This window comes from Orycteropus afer, unplaced genomic scaffold (genome assembly GCF_000298275.1).
Source record: "Orycteropus afer afer isolate SDZICR_OR568_19922 unplaced genomic scaffold, OryAfe1.0 scaffold00026, whole genome shotgun sequence".
Lineage (NCBI taxonomy): Eukaryota > Metazoa > Chordata > Mammalia > Tubulidentata > Orycteropodidae > Orycteropus > Orycteropus afer.
The window spans coordinates 5,734,222-5,754,097 of record NW_006921613.1 but is presented as its reverse complement, the minus strand read 5'-3'; the positions used below and the strand labels follow the sequence as shown (position 1 = coordinate 5,754,097).

The following is a 19,876-nucleotide window of genomic DNA, read 5'->3' as shown; positions in this document are numbered from 1 at the left end:
TCGGGTTTTCCTTCTCACCAGTAGGAGACAGAATCCAATACCCACTTAGAGAAGCTACATAATCTCTAGAAACAAATGCTCTCTTTGGCCAAATATCCTTACCCATAAATGTCCAGCACGCCAACGAAAGAGTGCTGTTTGACAGCAGAATGGAGAGCCTGATTGACATGATCTACAATCCAGTTAAAGAGCTTGGCGTAGATGTGCTTAGACAAAGCATCACGGGCATTTGTGGCCTGCAGCTTGGAGATGGGCTTGATGTACGTCTCTGTGGCAGTAGCCAACTTCCGATGGCATAGCCAGTGACACATCTCCTCATAATCCACACCCATCAGGTCACAAAAGACAGTGAGAGGTTCGTGCTTGGGCTGCCAAAAGAGAATAGATTATTTCCTATGATCAAGTCAACAAATAAGAATTTTCTGAAAAATGCTAATAAGAGGTAACAAATAAAACCCAGCAATTCTTTTGTTGTAACAAACACCAAGGTCACCAGAAGCTGATTAATGATAATAATCACAATCACCATCAAACCAGGATCTAGACAGCACTTTGCAATCTCTGCTAAAGCTCATTTCAAAAGTTACCTCTTCTTTTGGACTCTTCATAATACTTTGTTTGTTTCTCTCCTGGGGCACATTCAGTCTGTCAATTAGAAAATCAGTCAGCTTGTCAGCAAATATTTACATATTTACTGAGTGACAATCATGTGCCAGTATGCAAAAACAGACATGGTCCCTGCCTTCCTAGAGTTACGTAGATATTAGTTGTTGTTGTTATGTGCTGTCGAGTCATCTCTGACTCATCACGACCTTATGTACAACAGAACAAAAAACTGCCGGTCCTGTGCCAGCCTCATGAGCCCTACTATTTCTGAGCCCACTGCTGCAGCCACTGTGTCAGTCCATCTTATTGAGGTCCTTCCCCTCTTTCACTAACGCTCTACTTTACCAAGCATGACACCCTGCTCCAGAGAACAATCCCTTCTGACAACATGACCAAAGTAGGTGAGATGAAGTCTGGCCATTCTCACTTTCAAGGAGAATTCTGGCTGCACTTCTTCCAGGGCAGATTTGTTAGTTCTTTCAGGAGTCCACAATCCTTTCAGCATTCTTCACCAACACCACAACTCAAAAGCATCAACTCTTCTTTAGTCTTCCTTATTCATTGTCCAGCTCTCACATGCACATGAGGTGACTGAAAATACCATGCCTTGGGTTAAAAAATAAACAAAAAACAAACTTACTGCTGTTTAGTCAGAGCCAACTCATAAAGACCCCTCCTTGGGTTTCTGAGGCAATATCACTACAAAAGTCGATCGCCCAATCTTCCTTCTGAGGAGTGGCTGGTGGGTTTGAAACACCAACTTTCTGGTTAGCGGTCAAATGCCTTAGGTACTATATGCTACCAGACCTCCTATGGCTTGGGTTAGGCCCATCTTAGTCTTCAAGGAAATATTGTTGCTCTTCAGCACTTGAAAGGGATCCTCTGCAACATATTGGCCCAATGCAACACATTTTTTGATGTCCTGACTGCTGCTTCCATTGGTGTTGATTGTAGAACCAAGTAACACGAAATCTTTGACAACTTCAATGCTTTGTCCATTCATTGTGATGCTGCTTATTGGTCCAGTTGTGAGGTGTAATCCATACTGCAGACTGTAGTCTTTAATCTTCATCTGTAAGTGCTCCAACTCATCCTGACTTTCAGAAAGCAAAATTGTGTCATCTGCATATCTCAGGTAGATGAGTCTTCTTCCAATCTTGATGCCACATTCTTCTTCACATAGTCCAGCTTTTCAGATTATCTGCTCAGCATACAGATTGAATAAGTATGGTGAAAGGATACAACTGTGACACACTCCCTTCCTGATTTTAAACCAGGAATCCTCTTGTTCTGTTCGAACAACAGCTTTCAGGTCTATGGACAGGTTCTTTATGAGTAAAATAAAGTGCTCTGGAATTCCCATTCTTCTCAATGTTATCCACAATTTGTTATGATCCACACAATCGAATGCCTTTGCATAGTCAATAAAACACAAATAAACATCTTTCTGGTATTCTCTGCTTTGAGCCAAGATCTATCTGACATCAGCAACGATACCCCTCACTCCACATCCTTCTGAATCCAGCTTGCATTTCTGGAAGTTCTCTGTCAATATACTGCTGCAAACGTTTTTGAATTATCTTCAGTAAGATCTTACTTGTGTGTGATATCAATCATACTGTTTGATAATTTCTACATTCTGTGGGATCACCTTTCTTTAGAATGGGTACAAACATGGATCTCTTCCAGTTGGCCAGGTAGCTGTCTTCTAAATCTTTTGGCATAGATGAATGAGTGCCTCTAGGGGGCATCCATTTGTTGAAACAGCTCAATGGGTACTCCGTCAAGTCCTGGAGCCTTGTTTTTCACCAATTCCTTTAATGTAGCTTTGACTTCTTCCTTCAATACCATTAGTTCTTGAACATATGCCACCTCCTGAAATGGATGATCATCTACCAATTCTTTTTGATATAGTGACTCTGTGACCATCCACCTTCTTTTGACGTTTCCTCCATCATTCAATATTTTGCCCACAGAATCTTTCAATATTGCAACTCAAGGCTTGAAGTTTTTCTTCAGTTCTTTCAGTTTGAGAAATGCTGAGAGTGTTCTTCCCTTTTGGTTTTCTAACTCCAGGTCTTTGCACATTTTGTTATAATAATTGTCTTCTTGAGCTGCTGCTTTGAAATCTTCTGTTCAGCTCTTTTATCTTGTCATTTCTTCCATTTGCTTTAGCTATTCTTTGTTCAAGGGCAAGTTTTTAATTGTCTTCAGTTTAAACTTGAACTTGCATATTAGCAATTAGTGGTCTTTTCCACAGTCAGTTTCTGGCCTTGTTCTCACTGAAGATATTGAGCTTCTCCATCGCTTCCTGCCACCGATGTAGTCAATCTGATTGCTATGTACTCCGTCTAGCAAAGTCCATGTGTATAGCTGCTGTTTTTGTTGTTGAAAAAAGGTATTTGCAATGATAAGTCATTGGTCTTGCAAAATTCTATCATGTGATCTCCAGGGTTATTTCCATCACCAAGGCCATCCTTTCCAACTACCAGTGATTATTCTTTGTTTCCAACTTTTGCATTCGCCTCACCAGTGATAATCAGCACATCCTGATTGCATGTTTGGTCAATTTCAGACTGCAGAAGTTTATATAAAGTCTTTAATTTCCTCATCTTTAGCTTTGGGGGTTGGTGCGTAAATTTGAATAATAGTAGTATTAACTGGTCTTCCTTGTAGGCATTTGGATATTATCCTATCATTGACAGCCTTGTACTTCAGGACAGATCTTGATACATTCTTTGTGATGACAAATGCCACACAATTCTTCAATCTGTCTTTCCCAGCATAGTAGAGCATATGATCCTTTAATTCAAAATGACCCAAACCAGTCCATTTCAGCTCACTAGTGCCTAGGATATTGATCTTTATGCGTTCCACTTCATTTTTTACAATTTCCAACTTTCCTAGATTCATACTTCGTACATCCCATGTTCTGATTATTAATGGATGTTTGCAGCTGTTCGTCTCATCTTGAGATGTGCCACATTAGCAAATGGGGGTCCCAAAAGCTTTGCTCTATAGTCATTAGGGGAAATTATTAATCAAATGACTACTTCTTAAGATGTAAAATTACCACAAAGGAGAACACTGTGCTATGATTCCATGTGAGAGAATATGACCTATTCAGAGAAGCTGGAAGTCTTGCCAACCTTGTTTCTAAGGAAGATTCTGGTTGTATTTCTTTTAAGACTGGTTTGTTCAATCTTCTGGCAGTGCATAGTACGTTCAATATTCTGGCAGTGCAAGTATATTCAATATTCTTTACCAACACAACAGTTCAAAGTTAAAATTTAACTAGAATATACTGCTGGGTAACGAAAAAGCCTTCCTTTTTTGTTACCCAGCTTTCACATGCATACAAGGCAACTTAAAAGACCATGGCTTCGGTAATGCCTTAGCTGTCAAAGTGACATCTTTGTTTTATAAACTTTATAGAGAACTTTTGCAGCAGATATGCCCAATGAAATATGTTATCTGACTTCTGCATCCATGACTGCTGCATCCAAATGTTGAGTGTTGATCCAAGTAGAATGAAATAATTTAATCTCACCTCCCAAATGGTAAAACTGTAATGCTTATAGTTATTGTCAAATCCATAAAGTTGACAGGTGTTAGTTAAAAATTAAAAATCAAAGAATTCAAAGGGATTAAGGAACTAGACTGTGGTAACTTGTGGACAATTTCCATAGGCTGTATGTAATATTCCTCTAAGCTTATCACTTTTCAACATCTCAAAGAGGAAAATAGTATCCTGAAATTTTAGGAAAGATTGTTGTATTTTTAATACAGTGAAATGGTGTGATTTTAATATTAATGATGACCTTCCTGAAAAAAAAAAAAAAATGACATTTGGGGAAAGGTCACGTGGACAAAGATGAGGATACAGAAACAAATATGTTCATTTAAAAGATGTCTAGTCTATACATGAATTTTCATAGCAGCATAATTCACAATTGCCAAAAGGTTCTACAACTCAAGTATCTATCAACTGATGAGCAGATAAATAAAATATGATCTATCCATAAATGGAATAATATTCAGCAATAAAAAGGGAAACATACTTATAAATGCTACAATGTGAAGCTTGAAAACTTTATGCTAAGTGAGAAAAGTCAGCCACAAAAGACTACCCATTATAAAAATTCCTTTATGTGAACTGTTCAGAACAGGCAAACCTAGAGAGACAGAAAACAGATTAGCGGCTGCTTAGGGTTGTGATGGAGAAATGGAGGGATGAGAGGGTGCCAGCTAAAGGATATAGGGTTCCTTTTAAAGGTGATAAAAATGTTCTACAATTGACTGTGGTGATGCCTGTGCATATCTGTGAACATAAACCATGGAACAGCACATTTTAAGTGGGTAAATGGAACTGTATATGAATTATACATCAATAAAGCAGTTAAATAAAAAAGGCCAGCCTGTAGTATTTCCTCAGAAGAAATCAGGATTTAAATCAGGATCATCATTCTACCCCTTAAAAAAGAAAAATGCCATTAGGAGAAGAGAAGAGGCTGGAAAAAAATCACGCAACTAAAATTAGGATCTATGGCTTAGGAAAATCACATATCAAATATCCATAAAGAAAACCATGAGGATCAAGCTTTTTGTGAACCAACATTCTTGCTCATCTAGCTCATGTCCCTTTGACTAGTCAATCAGTGGTAGTTAAGGTCATGTGTCACCTTGGCTGGGCCTGGCTGAGTGACTAGGCAGCTTAGTATTCCTCATGATGTGACTGGTAATCAACTCCATGGTGGAATCTACTGTGAGCAGCTGAGTAGCTGCCTTAGGGTTGTGGTCTGCTTCTTGTATATAAGAAGAAGCCTTGGGAATGGTCACACTAGCCTTTTGGCATGCTTGAACCATGCAAGTAGTCAGGTCTTTGTTCAACAAGCCTGCCATGCTCTGCCGATCTTGGGACTTTCAATAGACTTAAATCAATGGTCTGTTGTGTTATTTGGTAACATTGGGACTGTGCCATTTTATATGCCAACCTTGGACTTGTAAGCCTCAGCAGCCAGTAGCTGCCTGAGTGAAGAGATGCCTCTAGCTTCAGTGGGCTGGAAGCAAGAGGCAGAGAGCTGAAACCCAAGGTCAAGGGGCTATCACACAGTCCCTAGAGCCTGGCACTTGGAACTCGGACAGAAGCCTCCAAAAACTGTTAAGAGAATAAACTCCTGTTTGTTAAAGCCATTCCATTTGTGGTATATTCCTGTCAGAGCAGCATTAGGTAACCAGAACAAAATCATTTATAGTATTGGGTTTCTCTCCAAATCATAAAGTCATTTATTTTATATTAATACAAAACTACTATATTCAAAAAGGGAAGGGATAGATTCTCTTATAGGAGTAGGAAATCTGTTTTTTTTTTTTTCACAAAGGACTATATAGATCCATGGGGTGGGGGAAGGCAACCAAGAATGAGTTGCATAAAAACCATCTTAAAGTCCTAAGAATAGTAAAATAAACAGTATGGTTCCCATCTTCAAGGACCTCAAATTCTAGTGTAGAAAGGCAAGCAAGAGAGATCTTTATAGAACAATCTAGTATGTGCTAAGCTCAAGGTTAGCAGAAGGGGGAGCATGTAACTCAGAAGAGATGCTGTCAGATCTGCATGGTAGAAGGTGAGTAAGAGCTGCCCAGGGAAGAACCATCAGTCTATCCATAGGCGAGAGTGTTCTCTAGCACTGCTCTAACAGAAATACCACAAGTAGGTGGCTTTAATGAACAGAAATTTATTCTCTTACAGTTTAGGAGGGTAGAAGTCTGAGTTCAAAGTGCCAACTATAGGAGCTGGGTAGAGGTCCCTCAACCTTGGGCTTCAGCTCTGCCTTCCAGGCCCACTGTAGCAAGCTGGAGGCTTCTGATTTACACAGCTGCTGGCTGCTGAGGCTGATGAATTCAAGATCAGCAAGTAAATTGGAACAATCCCAAGATTGGCAGGCAACATGGCAGGACACCGGTTCAAGCTTAGGAAATGGAGATGATGAATTGTGAATCAAATGAAATATGCTTTCTATATATACTGGAAGGAGGCCATATACCCTGAAGGCAACTCCCTCTTCAACTGATTAACTATGGAAGTGATAACACTACATCTAATCTCAACATGGGGAATAACTGCACCCAGCTCCCAAGCCACTCAAAATCACAGCCCAGCCAAGCAGACACATAACTTTTTTTTTTAATTATTATTTTTAAGAGCTTGTTTTACATTCAACGTCACACGTACATTTAGTTTCATTCCCCATTCACCATGTCCAACCCAATCCAGTCTCCTCCCCTCCCTACCCTGCAACCTTCCCCCTGTGCCCCTCATAATTAGGCACTCCTGTTTGTCCTGCATTTCCTCAGTTTGAATGTTGGTCCTCTGGTGTCCCATGGTCTATTGCTCTAAGGGATGTATTACCATTGATTGTGTGGGTGCAGCATCCTGGGTTGAGTGGTCGCTTGTACATCTTGTTAACTACTGGGCTGGGAGCCCACCCTTGGGGGTGAATTTTATTCCAGGCGCCAAATGTATTTCAGGGCCATAGTATTGGGAGTCTCACCAGATTTCATCTGACCAGTAATTCTAGTCATTATTGAGTTTTTAGATTTTGTTCCACATTTTCCCTCCCACTCTATCCAGGAGCTCCAAATTTGATCCTTTCCTGAGTGGTTGGCATTGGTAGCCGGGCACTATCCAGTTCTGGTCTCAAGGGCCATCATGTCCTAGGGCTGATTGCTTCTAAATGCCCCTTTTTTCTTTTTTCTTTTGCGTTCTTCTTCACTTCTGACACTAGAAGACCATTAGCTGCATCTTAGATGGCTGCTTGAAAGCTTTTAAGACCCCAGTTGCTACTCACCAATGTAGGATGTGGAGCAACACTTTTATGTATTTTGTTGTGCCAATTGAGTCTGGTGTATCCCAGTTCTATGGTCCTGAGGTAGTAGATCTATTGGATCTCTCTCATAGTGTCAGGATGTCTGTGAGGGATTACTCTGTGTCTATCTTCTATTGTTTCTGTAAGGACTGCAGGTATTTTGTATCACGGGTGTCTGTACAAGATTACCCTCAGCTGAGTCTATCCTTGATCTAGAGTATACCTCTATTCACTGACCCCTGTCCGATCATCTCAGGTGTTTATGTGTTCATCTGTATAGCCTAGTGTTTGGTGTTAATGGCAATGTGGTATTGTGGACACATTGGTTGGTTTTAGCATCTGTCATCTATCTCTTATGTGCACAGTTCGGTGTTCTCTCATTTCCCAATGTTATCATGGTGGTCATATATCCTTCCTGTATATCCCTCCCCCTACCCATGTCAACGTGTAAGCCCCAACTAGCCGTAAATTAATCCCTCCCATTCCCTCCCCATCCCAGTAACCTACTAGGTGAGTTCTCTTTCCCAAGCAAACCCTTCTCTGTCTTTTTATAGTAATGGACTCATGCAGTACTTGTCCTTCTGGAATTGACTTACTTCACTCAGCATAATGTCCTCCAGGTTCATCCATGCTGCGAGATGATTCGCATATCCCTCATTGTTCTTTAATGTGGCATAGTATTCCATTGTGTGGATATACCATAATTTGGTTATCCACTCATCCGCTGATGGACATTTAGGTTGTTTCCATCTCTTTGCTATGGTGAATTGTGCTGCAATGAACATAGGTGTACATATGTGTGTTCGTGCACTATCTCTCACCTCTTTAGGATATATTCCTAGTAATGGAATTGCTGGGTCAAATGGTACTTCTATTTTCAGTTTTTTAAGGAAACACCAACCATTTGCCACATTGGTTGTACATTTTACAATCCCACCAGCAGTGTACAAGACTTCCAATCTCTCCACAACTCCACCAGCATTTGTTACTATCTGATCTGTTGAACTTTGCTATTATTGCTGGGGTGAGATGATATTTCGTTGTTTTTATTTGCATCTCTCTAATGATTAATGATCATGAGCAATTTTTCATGTGTTTGTTGGCTACTTGTATATCTTCTTTTGTGAAGTGTCTGTTCAAGTCTTTTGCCCATTTGTGAATTGGGTTGTCTTTTTGGTGTTGCGGGGTTGAAGTTTTCTGTAGATTTTGGAGATAAATCCTTTGTCAGATATGTCATAGGCAAATATTTTCTCCCAATCTCTAGGTTCTCTTTTTACCCTTTTGATGAAATCTTTTGATGTGCACAAGAATTTAATTTTTAAAAAGGTCCCAGTCATCTAGCTTCTCTTCTATCTCCTGCACTTTCTGGGTTATGTTTGACAATCTATTTATGCCATAAATTAGGGCTCCTAGATTTACCCCTATTTTATCTTTGATGAATTTTATACTTTTGGGTTTTACATTTAAGTCTTTGATCCAGCTTGAGTTTGTTTTTGTGTACGGGGTGAGGTATGGGTCTTGTTTCATTTTTCTACAGGTGGATATCCAGTTTTGCCAGCACCATTTGTTAACGAGGCTATCTCTTCCCCATTTAATGGGTTTTGGGCCTTTGTCAAAGATCAGTTGTCCATAGATGGATGGGTCTATGTCTGAACTTTTGATTCTGGTCCATTGGTCTATCTGTCTATCATTGTACCAATATCATGCTGTTTTGACTACTGTGGCTATATAGTAGTTCTTAAGATCTAGGAGTGTGAGACTTCCCACTTTGTTTTTCTTCTTGAGAAGTGCTCTGCTTATTTGAGGTCTCTTTCCTTTCCATATGAAATTAGTAATTAGTTTTTCCATGTCCTTAAAATTTTGTTGAAATCTGGATTGGGATTGTGTTAAATATATAGATTGCTTTAGGTAGTATTGACATTTTCACAATGTTTAGTCTACCTAGCCATGAACAAGGCAGGTTCTTCCATTTATGTAGTACCTTTATTGTCTCTTATAGCAGTGTTTTATAGTTTTCTCTGTATAGGTCCTTTGTGTCTCTGGTGAGGTTTATTCCTAGATATTTTATCTTTTTCGTATCTATAGCGAATAGTATGGTTTCCCTTATTTCTTTATCAGAGGAGTCCTTGCTGGTGTAGAGAAATCCAACTGATTTTTGTATGTTGATCTTATATCCTGTCACTTTGTTGAACCTATTAGTTCCAGTAGTCTTTTTATTGAGTCCCTTGGGTTTTCTATGTATAGGATCATATCATCTGCAAATAGAGATAGTTTTAATTCTCTTTGCCAATATGTATGCCTTTTATTTCTCTTTCTTGCTTTATTGCGCTGGCTAGAACTTCCAATACAATGTTAAATAGAAGTGGTGATAGAGGGCATCCCTGTCTGGTTCCCGTTAGTAAGGGGAATGCCTTGAGTCTTTCTCCATTAATAATGATGTTGGCCATTGGCTTTGCATATATACCCTTTATTATGTTGATGACTTTCCCTTCTATCCCTATTTTGCTGAGAGTTTTAAACAGGAATGGATGTTGGATTTTATCAAATGCTTTTTCTGCATCAATTGATACGATCATATGGTCCTTTTCCTTTGTTTTGTTTATGTGGTGGATAACATTGATTGATTTTCTGATGTTGAACCACCCTTGCAAACCTGGTATGAATCCCACTTGTTCCAGATGTATTAATGTTTTGATATGTTGTTGGATTCTGTTGGCCAGGATTTTGTTAAAGATTTTTGCATCTATGTTCATGAGGGATATTGGTCTGTAGTTTTCCTTTCTAGTGCTGTCTTTCCCTGGTTTTGGTATTGGTGTTATGCTTGCTTCATAAAATGAGTTTGGGAGTACTCCATCTTTTTCTATGTTCTGGAATACCTTGAGTAGCATAGGTGTCAACTGTTCTCTGAATATTTGATAGAATTCTTCAGTGAAGCCATCAGGGCCAGGGCTTTTCTTTGTGGGAAGTTTTTTTTTATGACCTGTTCAATTTCTTCTCTTGTTACGGGTCTGTTCAAGTTTTCTATTTCTGAGTGGGATAATTTAGGTAGATCTTGTGATTCTAGAAACTTGTCCATCTCTTCTGGGTTCTCAAATCTACTGCTGTACAGTTTTTCATAATATTCTGTCAGTATCTTTTTTATTTCAGTTGGTTCTGTTGTGATGACACCGTTTTCGTTTGCACACACAAAACCTTAACTACCACACAAAGGCAACTTGGTATGTAAATGGCTAGCGAGTGTAGTGTGAGTAGTGGTGAGAGATAAACTGAACAGAAGTGAGGAGTCTTCAGGATTTAAGCAGGGGCATAACATGAACCCTCTTAACTCTAACTTCTTGTGGGGCCATTTATATCCTCCTAAAGCAAAAACCAAACTCACTACCATCGAGTGGGATCCAACTCATAGTGACCCCTCCTTGGGTTTCTGAGGCGGTATCACTATGGAAGTAGATTGCCCAGTCTTCCTTCTGAGGAGTGGCTTTTGGGTTTGAACTGCCAGCCTTCTGGTTAGCAGTTAAATACCTTAGGCACTACACCACCAGAGCTCCCATTTATATCCTAGTCACTAATAATTAGAAAGATAGACAGAGACAGCATTTATGCATTATAATAGATTATAGATATACATGTACTACATTCAATAATATTACAAGGGATAAGTCATTTTCCTACCCATTGTCCTCCCTGCCACCCAACTAATTTTTCCCAGGAGTAACCACTATTAACAGTTTCTTCAACAATTTTTAAACTAACTGCTTTTCCACAGTTGATACAAGGTTATCAATTTTTGGTACTTGTGTCATGGGCCAAATGAACCCTTTGCTATATAGACTCACTGATCCAGCCTTCACATCTAACATTTCCTATTTCTGATATAGAAATCAAAGATGTATCCAAGGTCACACATACACACACACATACACATTCACAATCACTGGGAACCAAATATTAGAATTTATATTTATTATTTTTTCATTAATTTTTATTGCAATTTGGGTGAAAGTTTACAGAGCAAATTCACTTTCCATACAGTAGCTCACATACACTTTCTTTCATTACGTTGACTGCAATTTCCCACAATGCAACAATTCTCTTCCCACTTCCTCCCCATAGTTCTCTCCTCCCTGTGTCCTTCCCTCTCATGCACTCTGGACCCCTAAGCTGTCTCCCTGTGCACACACAGCCCTTCTATTCTCCCATGATTGATCTCTTCAAGGAATGTACCCACCTAATGTAAATGTTCAGCTCATATGCCTGTCTTTTTTTGGCTGGAAGCCACAGGAGTAGGTTCATTTCCAGACCTGAAGGCAGCTAGGGGCCATAGGCTCAGTGGTTCCATATCAGACAAGCAAAACTGGTCCTTTTTTTTTTTTTTTTTTTTTTTAATGATTTTGAGTTTTGTTCTACATTGGTCTCCCACTCTATCCAGGATCTCCTACATAGATCCTCCTCCAAGTGGTTGACAGTGGTAGCCGGGCACCACATAGTTCTTCTGGTCTCACAGTCATATAGCCTGAGGACTGCATGCTGTACCAGTTTCTTGGACAGACTGTTTCCATGCATCTTTGGTTTTCTTCTGAATCCATTATTTCTTTATTCACACTCCAAGATTATCCCCTGGAGAATACATCTCTCTGGTAATAAATGTATTGCTTCCATAAAATAAGAACCAACAAACCCAAATTCAAGCCAACTGCCATCACATTAAGCTTATCTTGAACTTACAGGTATTGTGCAGCTGTCTGAATCTCGAGGTATAAATCCAACATTGCCTAAGTGAAGGATGCCAGCAAGTATTCGGAAAATTCCCATCTGATAAGATTCACTAATTCCTGAAATAATAGAGGAAATGAGTTAGTGATTAACTTCAGAACAGAAACCAAATAATTATAGCAGACAATTTTAAGCCTATTGTTAACTCATAAATATTGCCAGATATTGTACACATTATAAGGTGTCATGACTGACAACACTTTCATCCTTATTGATATTAACACATCAGGCAGTTTAATAGCATAGCTGAGAGGATGGGCTATGGAGAGTCACAGACCTAGGCTTGAGGCCTGGCTCTGCTACTGCTCTGCCATCTCACATGGGAAGATAACTTCACCTTTTTAGGCTTCCTTTTTCTCATTTAAGAAATGAGAAGAATAGCGACTCTCTAAATGGGTAGTTGTGAAGATTAAATGAGATAATGCAGGTAGCAAACTCAGCACACTATATGGCACATGGTTAAGTGCTAAATAAGTTATCAACACCAATGTCACACACTTGTTTTTAGGTGCCGTCGAGTTGTTTCCGACTCATAGCAACCCCATGTACAAAAGAACAAAACATTGCCCAGTCCTATGACAGCCTCACAATTGCTGCCATACCTATGTCAACCCATCTTGTTGAGGGCCTTTCCTTTTTTGTTGACCCTCCACTTTACCAAACATGATATTCTTCTCCAGGGAATGGTCCCTTCTGACAACATGACTAAAGTACGTAAGACTAAGTCTGCCCATTCTCACTTCCAAGGAACATTCTGGCCACACTTCTTCCAGGACAGATTTATTAGTTCTTTTGGCAGTCTGTGGTACTTTCAGTATTCTTCACCAACATCACAACTCACAAGTATCAACTCTTCTTTGATCTTCCTTATACACTGTCCAGCTCTCACATGCATATGAGGTGACTGAAAATGCCATGGGTTAGGTTAGGTGCACCTTAGTTTTCAAGGAGACATCTTTGCTCTTCAGCATTTTAAAGAGGTCTTTTGCAGCAGATTTGCCCAGTGCGATACATCTGATATCTTGGCTGCTGCTTCTGTTGGTGTTGATTGTGGAACCAAGTAATATGAAAGATTGGACAACTTCAATTTTTTCTCCATTTACCATGATGCTGCTTATCGGTCCAGTTGTGAGGATTTTTGTTTTCTTTATGTTGAGGCATAATCCATACTGCAGACTGTAGTCTTTAATCTTCATCAGGAAGTGCTTCAAGTCATCCTCACTTTCAGCAAGCAAAGTTGTGTTGTCTGCGTATCACAGGTTGTTAATAAGTCTTCTTCCAATCCTGATGCCATGTTCTTCATACAGTCCAGCTTCTATGATTATTTGCTCAGCATACAGATTGAGTAAGTATGGTGAAAGGATATAACCCTGACACACTCCCTTCCTGATTTTAAACCGGGCAGTATCCTCTTGTTCTCTTCAAACAGCCTCCTCGTCTATGTACAGGTTCCTCATGAGTACAATTAAGTATTCTTGAATTCCCATTCTTCTCAATGTTATCCACAATTTGTTATGATCCACACAATCGAATGCCTTTGAATAGTCAATAAAACACAAGTAAATTTCTGGTATTGTTTGTTTTCAGCCAAGATCCATCTGACATCGGCAATAATACCCCTCACTCCATATCCCCTTTTGAATCCAGCCTGCATTTCTGGGAGTTCTCTGTCAATACACGGCTGCAACCATTTTTGAATTATCTTCAGTAAGATTTTACTTGCATGTGATATTAATGATATTGTTTGATAATTTCCACATTCTGTGGGATCCCCTTTCTTTAGAATGGGTACAAATATGGATCTCTTCCAGTCAGTTGGCCAGGTAGCTGTCATCCAAATTTCTTGGCATAGATAAGTGAGTGCCTCCAGCGCGGCAACCATTTGTTGAAACATCTCAATGGGTATTCCATCAATTCCTGGAGCCTTGTTTATCACCAGTCCCTTCAGTGCAACTTTGACGTCTTCTTTCAATACCATTGATTCTTGATTATATGCCACCTCCTGAAATGGATAATCATCTACCAATTCTTTTTGGTATAGTGACTCTGTGATTTTCATCCATCTTCTTTTGACGTTTCCTGCATGATTCAATATTTTGCCCACAGAATCTTTCAATATTGCAACTCAAAGCTTAAAGTTTTTCTTCAGTTCTTTCAGTTTGAGAAATGCCAAACATGTTCTTCCCTTTTGGTTTTTTAACTCCAGGTCTTTGCACGTTTCATTATAATCATTGATTCTGCCTTCTCCAGCTGCTTCTTTGAAATCTTCTGTTCAGCTCTTTTACTTTGTCTTTTCTTCCATTTGCTTTAGCTACTCTTTGTTCAAGGGCAAGTTTCAGAGTCTGTTCTGACATCCATTTGGTCTTCTCTTCCTTTCCTGTCTTTTTAATGACCTTTTGCTTTTTTCGTGGATGATGTTCTTGATGTCATCCTACAATTCCTCTGGTTTTCTGTCACTGGTGTTCAATGTATCAAATCTATTCTTTAGATGGTCTCTAAATTCAGGAGGGCTCTTGTGGACTTGTTTTAATTGTCTTCAGCTTCAACTTGAATTTGGATATGAGCAGTTGGTGGTCTTTCCACAGTCAGTTTCTGGCCTTGTTGTGGCTGAAGATATTGAGCTTCTCCATTGCCTCTTGTCATCAATGTAGTCAATCTGATTGCTGTGTACTCCATCTGGTGAATTCCACATGAATAGCTGCCGTTCGTGTTGTTGAAGAAAGATATTTGCAATGAATAAGTTTTTGGTCTTGCAAAAGTCTATCATGTGATCTCTATCTTATTTCTATCACCAAGGCCATACTTTCCAATGACCAGTGATTCTTCTTTGTTCCCAACTTTTGTATTCGAATCACCAGTGATAATCAACACATCTTGATTGCATGTTTGGTCAATTTCAGACCGCAGAAGTTGGTAAAAATCTTCAATTTCCTTGTCTTTGGCTTTGGTGGTTGGTGCCTAAATTTGAGTAACAGTAATATTAACTGATCTTTCTTGTAGGCATATGGATATTATCCTATCACTGACAGCATTGTACTTCAGGATAGATCTCGAAACATTCTTTGTGACGAATGCCATGCCATCTCTCTTCAATTTGTCACTCCTGGCATAGTAGATCATATGCTTGTCTTATTCAAAATGCCAAAATCAGCCCATCTGAGCTCACTAATTCCTAGGATATTGATCTTTATGCGTTTCCCTTTCATTTTTGACAACTTCCAATTTTCCTAGATTCATACTTTGTACATTCCACACTCCAATTATTAATGGATGTTTGCAGCTGTTTCTTCTCATTTTGAGTCATGGCACATCTGCAAATGGAGGTCACAAAAGTTTTACTCCATCCACATAATTAAGGTCAGCTCTACTCTGAGGAAGCAGCTCTTCCCCAGTTGTATTTTAAATGTCTTCTGACCTGAGAGGCTCATCTTCCGTTATTATATTGGACAATGTTTCAGGACCATTCATAAAGTTTTCCAGTAATATACCAGACAGTGTTTCACTGCTATTCATAAAGTTTTCACTAGCCAATTCTTTGAGAAGTGGATGGCCTCTTCCTTCTTCCAAGTCTGTCTTAGTCTGGAAGCTCCGCTGAAACCTCTCCATCATGGGTGACCCTGCTGGTATCTGAAATACTAGCAGCATAGCCTCCAGCCTCATAGCAATATGCAAGGCACCACAGTGCAACAAACTAACAGACATGTGGTGGGTCACATGTCATGGCACATCTGCAAATGGAGACCTTAAGTATTTTATTAACATTGTTACTATTTCTATTTATCTCTACTCCAAACACAATTTGCAACCCAAGAACACTATTATAAGTCAGCTTATTTAATTACTTCTTCTAACTACAGACCATTTATAAGTCAAGTAGATCTACAGATGAGACATACTCAGACTAGTAGTATACTCCAGACTGATGAGTGAGTGTCCAAACTTGGCATTAGAGCAGGTTGCGAAGGGTATGGCAGGATAAGAAAGCTGCATAGCATTTGGCTTTTTATTAGATTTAGCTTTGTTTTTTAAGAAAATATGATTTAACAGAACATTAGAGATAATTATATGCAAATAAAAGTAGTAATATTATTTCTGAATATGTAATCTTAGGTAATAGAGAGCTGACCTTATAATGAATGTTTTTGCCATTTCCTGCATTATGACATTTTCAAATTCACCATCTTCAATCTAAAACTGATTTTGCTTAAGAAGTAAAGCAATATTTTTTCAAAGTTTAATGTGTACATGGGTCTTGTTAAAATGAAGATTTTGAATCCATAGGTCTAGGGTGGGGTCTGAGAGTCTGCAAACAAGCGCCCAAGTGGTCCTGGACCATACTCTGATTAGTCAAGTAAAAGCACATGATTTTAAATTAAATTAACTCACATCAGTACTCCTTAAAGTATCAACATAGAATTTTTGAGTTATTTATATTCTGAGGTTTTAAAAAAATTAATTCAACTCTAAAAGCTGTCATGATGGTTTTAAAGATAAATTTATTCACATGCAAACCCAGCATTTTTTAAGTTCTGGAAATAAGATAACTGACATTTGAGCATGTGATCCCATGTTCTGTCATCAAGTCAGCTCGGCCACATTTCCAAGTCACAAAAAATAACCATTGTCATAGTGTCAATACTGACTCATGGTGACCCCGTGTTCTACAAAGCAGAACTGCTCCATAACCACACACACACAGAAAGAAACAAAACAAATTGTTGTTGTTAGGTGCTGTTGAGTCATTTCTGACTCATAGCGACTCCATGTCACTATGACCTAGAGCAGAATGAAACACTGCACGGTCCTATGCCATCCTCAAAATCATTGCTATGCTTAAGCTCATTGTTGCAACCACTGTGTTTATCCATCTTGCTGAAGGTCTTCCTTTTTTTTGCTGACCATCTGCTTTACCAAGTACGATACCCTTCTCCAGAAAACGGTCATAACATGACCAAAGTATGAGAGACAATCTCACCATCCTTGCCTCTAAGGAACATTCTGGCTGTACATCTTCCAAGACAGATTTGTTCATTCTTCTGGTGGCTATTGTATATTCAACATTCTTTGCCAACAACATAATTCAAATGTATTAATTATTCTTCAGTCTTCCTTAGTTATTGTCCAGTTTCACATGTATATGAGGTTATTGAAAATACCACAGTTTGAGTCAGGAGCACTTTAGTCTTCAAAGCAACATCTTTGTTCTTTAATACTTTAAAGAGGTCTTTTGCAGCAGATCTGTCCAATGTAATACACAGCTTGATTTCTTGACTGCTGCTTCCATGGGCATTTGATTGTGGAACCACATAAAATGAAATTCTTCATAACAATTTCAATCTTTTCTCCATTAATTCTGATGTTGGTTCTTGATCCAGGTGTGAGGATTTTTGTTTTCTTCATGTCAAGGTACAATCCATATTGACTACTGTAGTCTTTGCTCTTCATCAGTAAATGTGCCAAGTCCTGTTCATTTGCAGCAAGCAATGTTGTATCATCTTCATATCACAGGTTGTTAATGAGTCTTCCTCTAATCCTGATGCCAAATTCTTCATCTCAGATTATTTGCTCAGCATACAGATTGAATAAGTATGGTGAAAGAATACAACATTTACACATATCTTTCCTGAATTTAAACCATACAGTATCCCCTTTGTTCTGTTTGAATGACTGCCCCTTGCTCTATGTACAGGTTCTACATGAGCACTATTACGTATTCTAGAATTCCCACTTTTCACAATGTTATCCATAATTTGTTATAATCCACAAAGTCAAGTGCCTCTGCATAGTCAATGAAACACAAGTAAACATCTTTCTGGTATTTTCTGCTTTAGTAAAGATGTCTTTGACATCAGCAATGATATCCCTTGTTCCATATCCCTTTCTGAATCCAGCTTGAAATTTCTGGCAGTTTCCTGTTGATGTACCACTGAACCATTTTTAAATTTTCAGCAAAATTTTACTTGTGTGTGGTATGAATGATATTGTTCTGTGCTTTCCACATTCTTTTGAAGCACTTTCTTGCAATGGGCACAAACATGAATCCCTTACAGTCAGATGGCCAAATTTCCTGACATAAACAAGTGAGTGCCTCCAGTGCTGCATCCATTTGTTGAAACATCTCAGTGAGTATTCCATTAATTCCTGGAGCCCTGTTTTTTGCCAATTCTTAATACAACTTGGACTTCTTCCTTCAACTTGGACTTCTTCCTTCAGTATCATCAGTTCCTAATCATATACTACCTCCTGAAATGGTTGAATATTGACCAATTCTTTTTGGTACAATTACTGTGTATTCCTTCCATCTTCTTTAGATAGTTCCTGCATCATTAAATATTTTACCCATAGAATTCTTCAATACTGCAACTCAACAATTTTAACTTTTTCTTCCATTCCTCCTGCTTGAGAAATGCCCAGCATGCTCTTCTTTTTAGATTTTCTAGCTCCAGGTCTTCGCATATTTCATTTCAATACTTTACTTTGTCTTCTCCAGCTGCCCTCTGAAAACTTCTGTTCAACTCTTTTGTGTCATCATTTCTTCTATTTGCTTTAGCTACTCTCTAATCAAGAACAAATTTCAGACTCTCATCTTACATCCACTTTCATGTTTTCTTTCTTTCCTGTCTTTTTAATGACCTTTTCCTTTCTTCATGTATGATGTCCTTGATGTATTCCTACAACTCATCTGGTCTTCAGTCATTGGTGTTCAATGTGTCAAATCTAGATGGTCTCTAAATTCAGGTATGATATAATCAAGGTCATATTCTGGCTCTTGTGGACTTGTTTTAATCTTCAGCTTCAACTTCAACTTGCATATGAGCAATTGATGGTTTGATACACAGTTGGGCCCCAGCTTTTTTCTGACTGATAATAATGAGCTTATCCATCATTTCTTTCCACAGATGTAGTCGAATTGATTCCTGTGTATTCTATCCAGCAAGGTCCATGCGTATAGTTACATTTTATGTTGTTTAAAGAAGATATCTACAATGAATAAGTCGTTGATCTTGCAAAATCCTATCATGTAATCACTGGCATCATTTCTGTCACCAAGGCCATATTTTCCAACCACCAATGCGTCTTTGTTTTCAACCTTTGTATTCCAATTACCAGTAATTATCAATGCAACATGATTGAATGTTTGATCAATTTCAGACTGCTGACGTTGGAAAAAGTCTTCAATTTCTTCATCTTTGACTTTAGTGGTTGGTGAGTAAATTTGTATAGTAGTCATATTAACTGTTCTTCCTTTTAGGCATATAGATACTATCCTATCACTGACAGCACTGTACCTCAGCATAAATATCCTAGGCTTAGTGAACTGACATGGACTTGTATTTGCCATTTTGAATCAGACAATCATATGCTCTACTATGCCAGAAATGACAAATGGATGAGGAATGGCATCGTTGTCAAAAAGAAAATTTCAGACCCATTGAAAGAGCCCCAAAATACATAAATCAGACTTCAAAAGAGTTGAAAAGCCAAATAGATGACTCCACAGTCATAGCAGGAGACTTTAATACACCAATTTCTTTGAAAGAAAGAACAACTGGAAAGAAACTCAACAAAGATGCAGAAGAGCTAAACAATACAATCCACCAACTTGGCCTTATAGACATCTATAGAGCACT

At 38.7% G+C, this 19,876-nt stretch overlaps 1 protein-coding gene across 1 annotated transcript in view; it reads right to left on the bottom strand.

Annotated features, from left to right (window-relative positions):
• MYO5A (myosin VA) overlaps positions 1-19,876 on the bottom strand; it is a 194,827-nt gene that overhangs the window by 113,791 nt on the left and 61,160 nt on the right. The window contains exons 9-10 of the mRNA XM_042783688.1: positions 12,198-12,304; positions 103-368 (exon numbers count right to left, since the gene is read on the bottom strand). Coding sequence (XP_042639622.1) covers positions 103-368; positions 12,198-12,304 — 373 coding nt within the window. The remainder of the gene's footprint in view (positions 1-102; positions 369-12,197; positions 12,305-19,876) is intronic.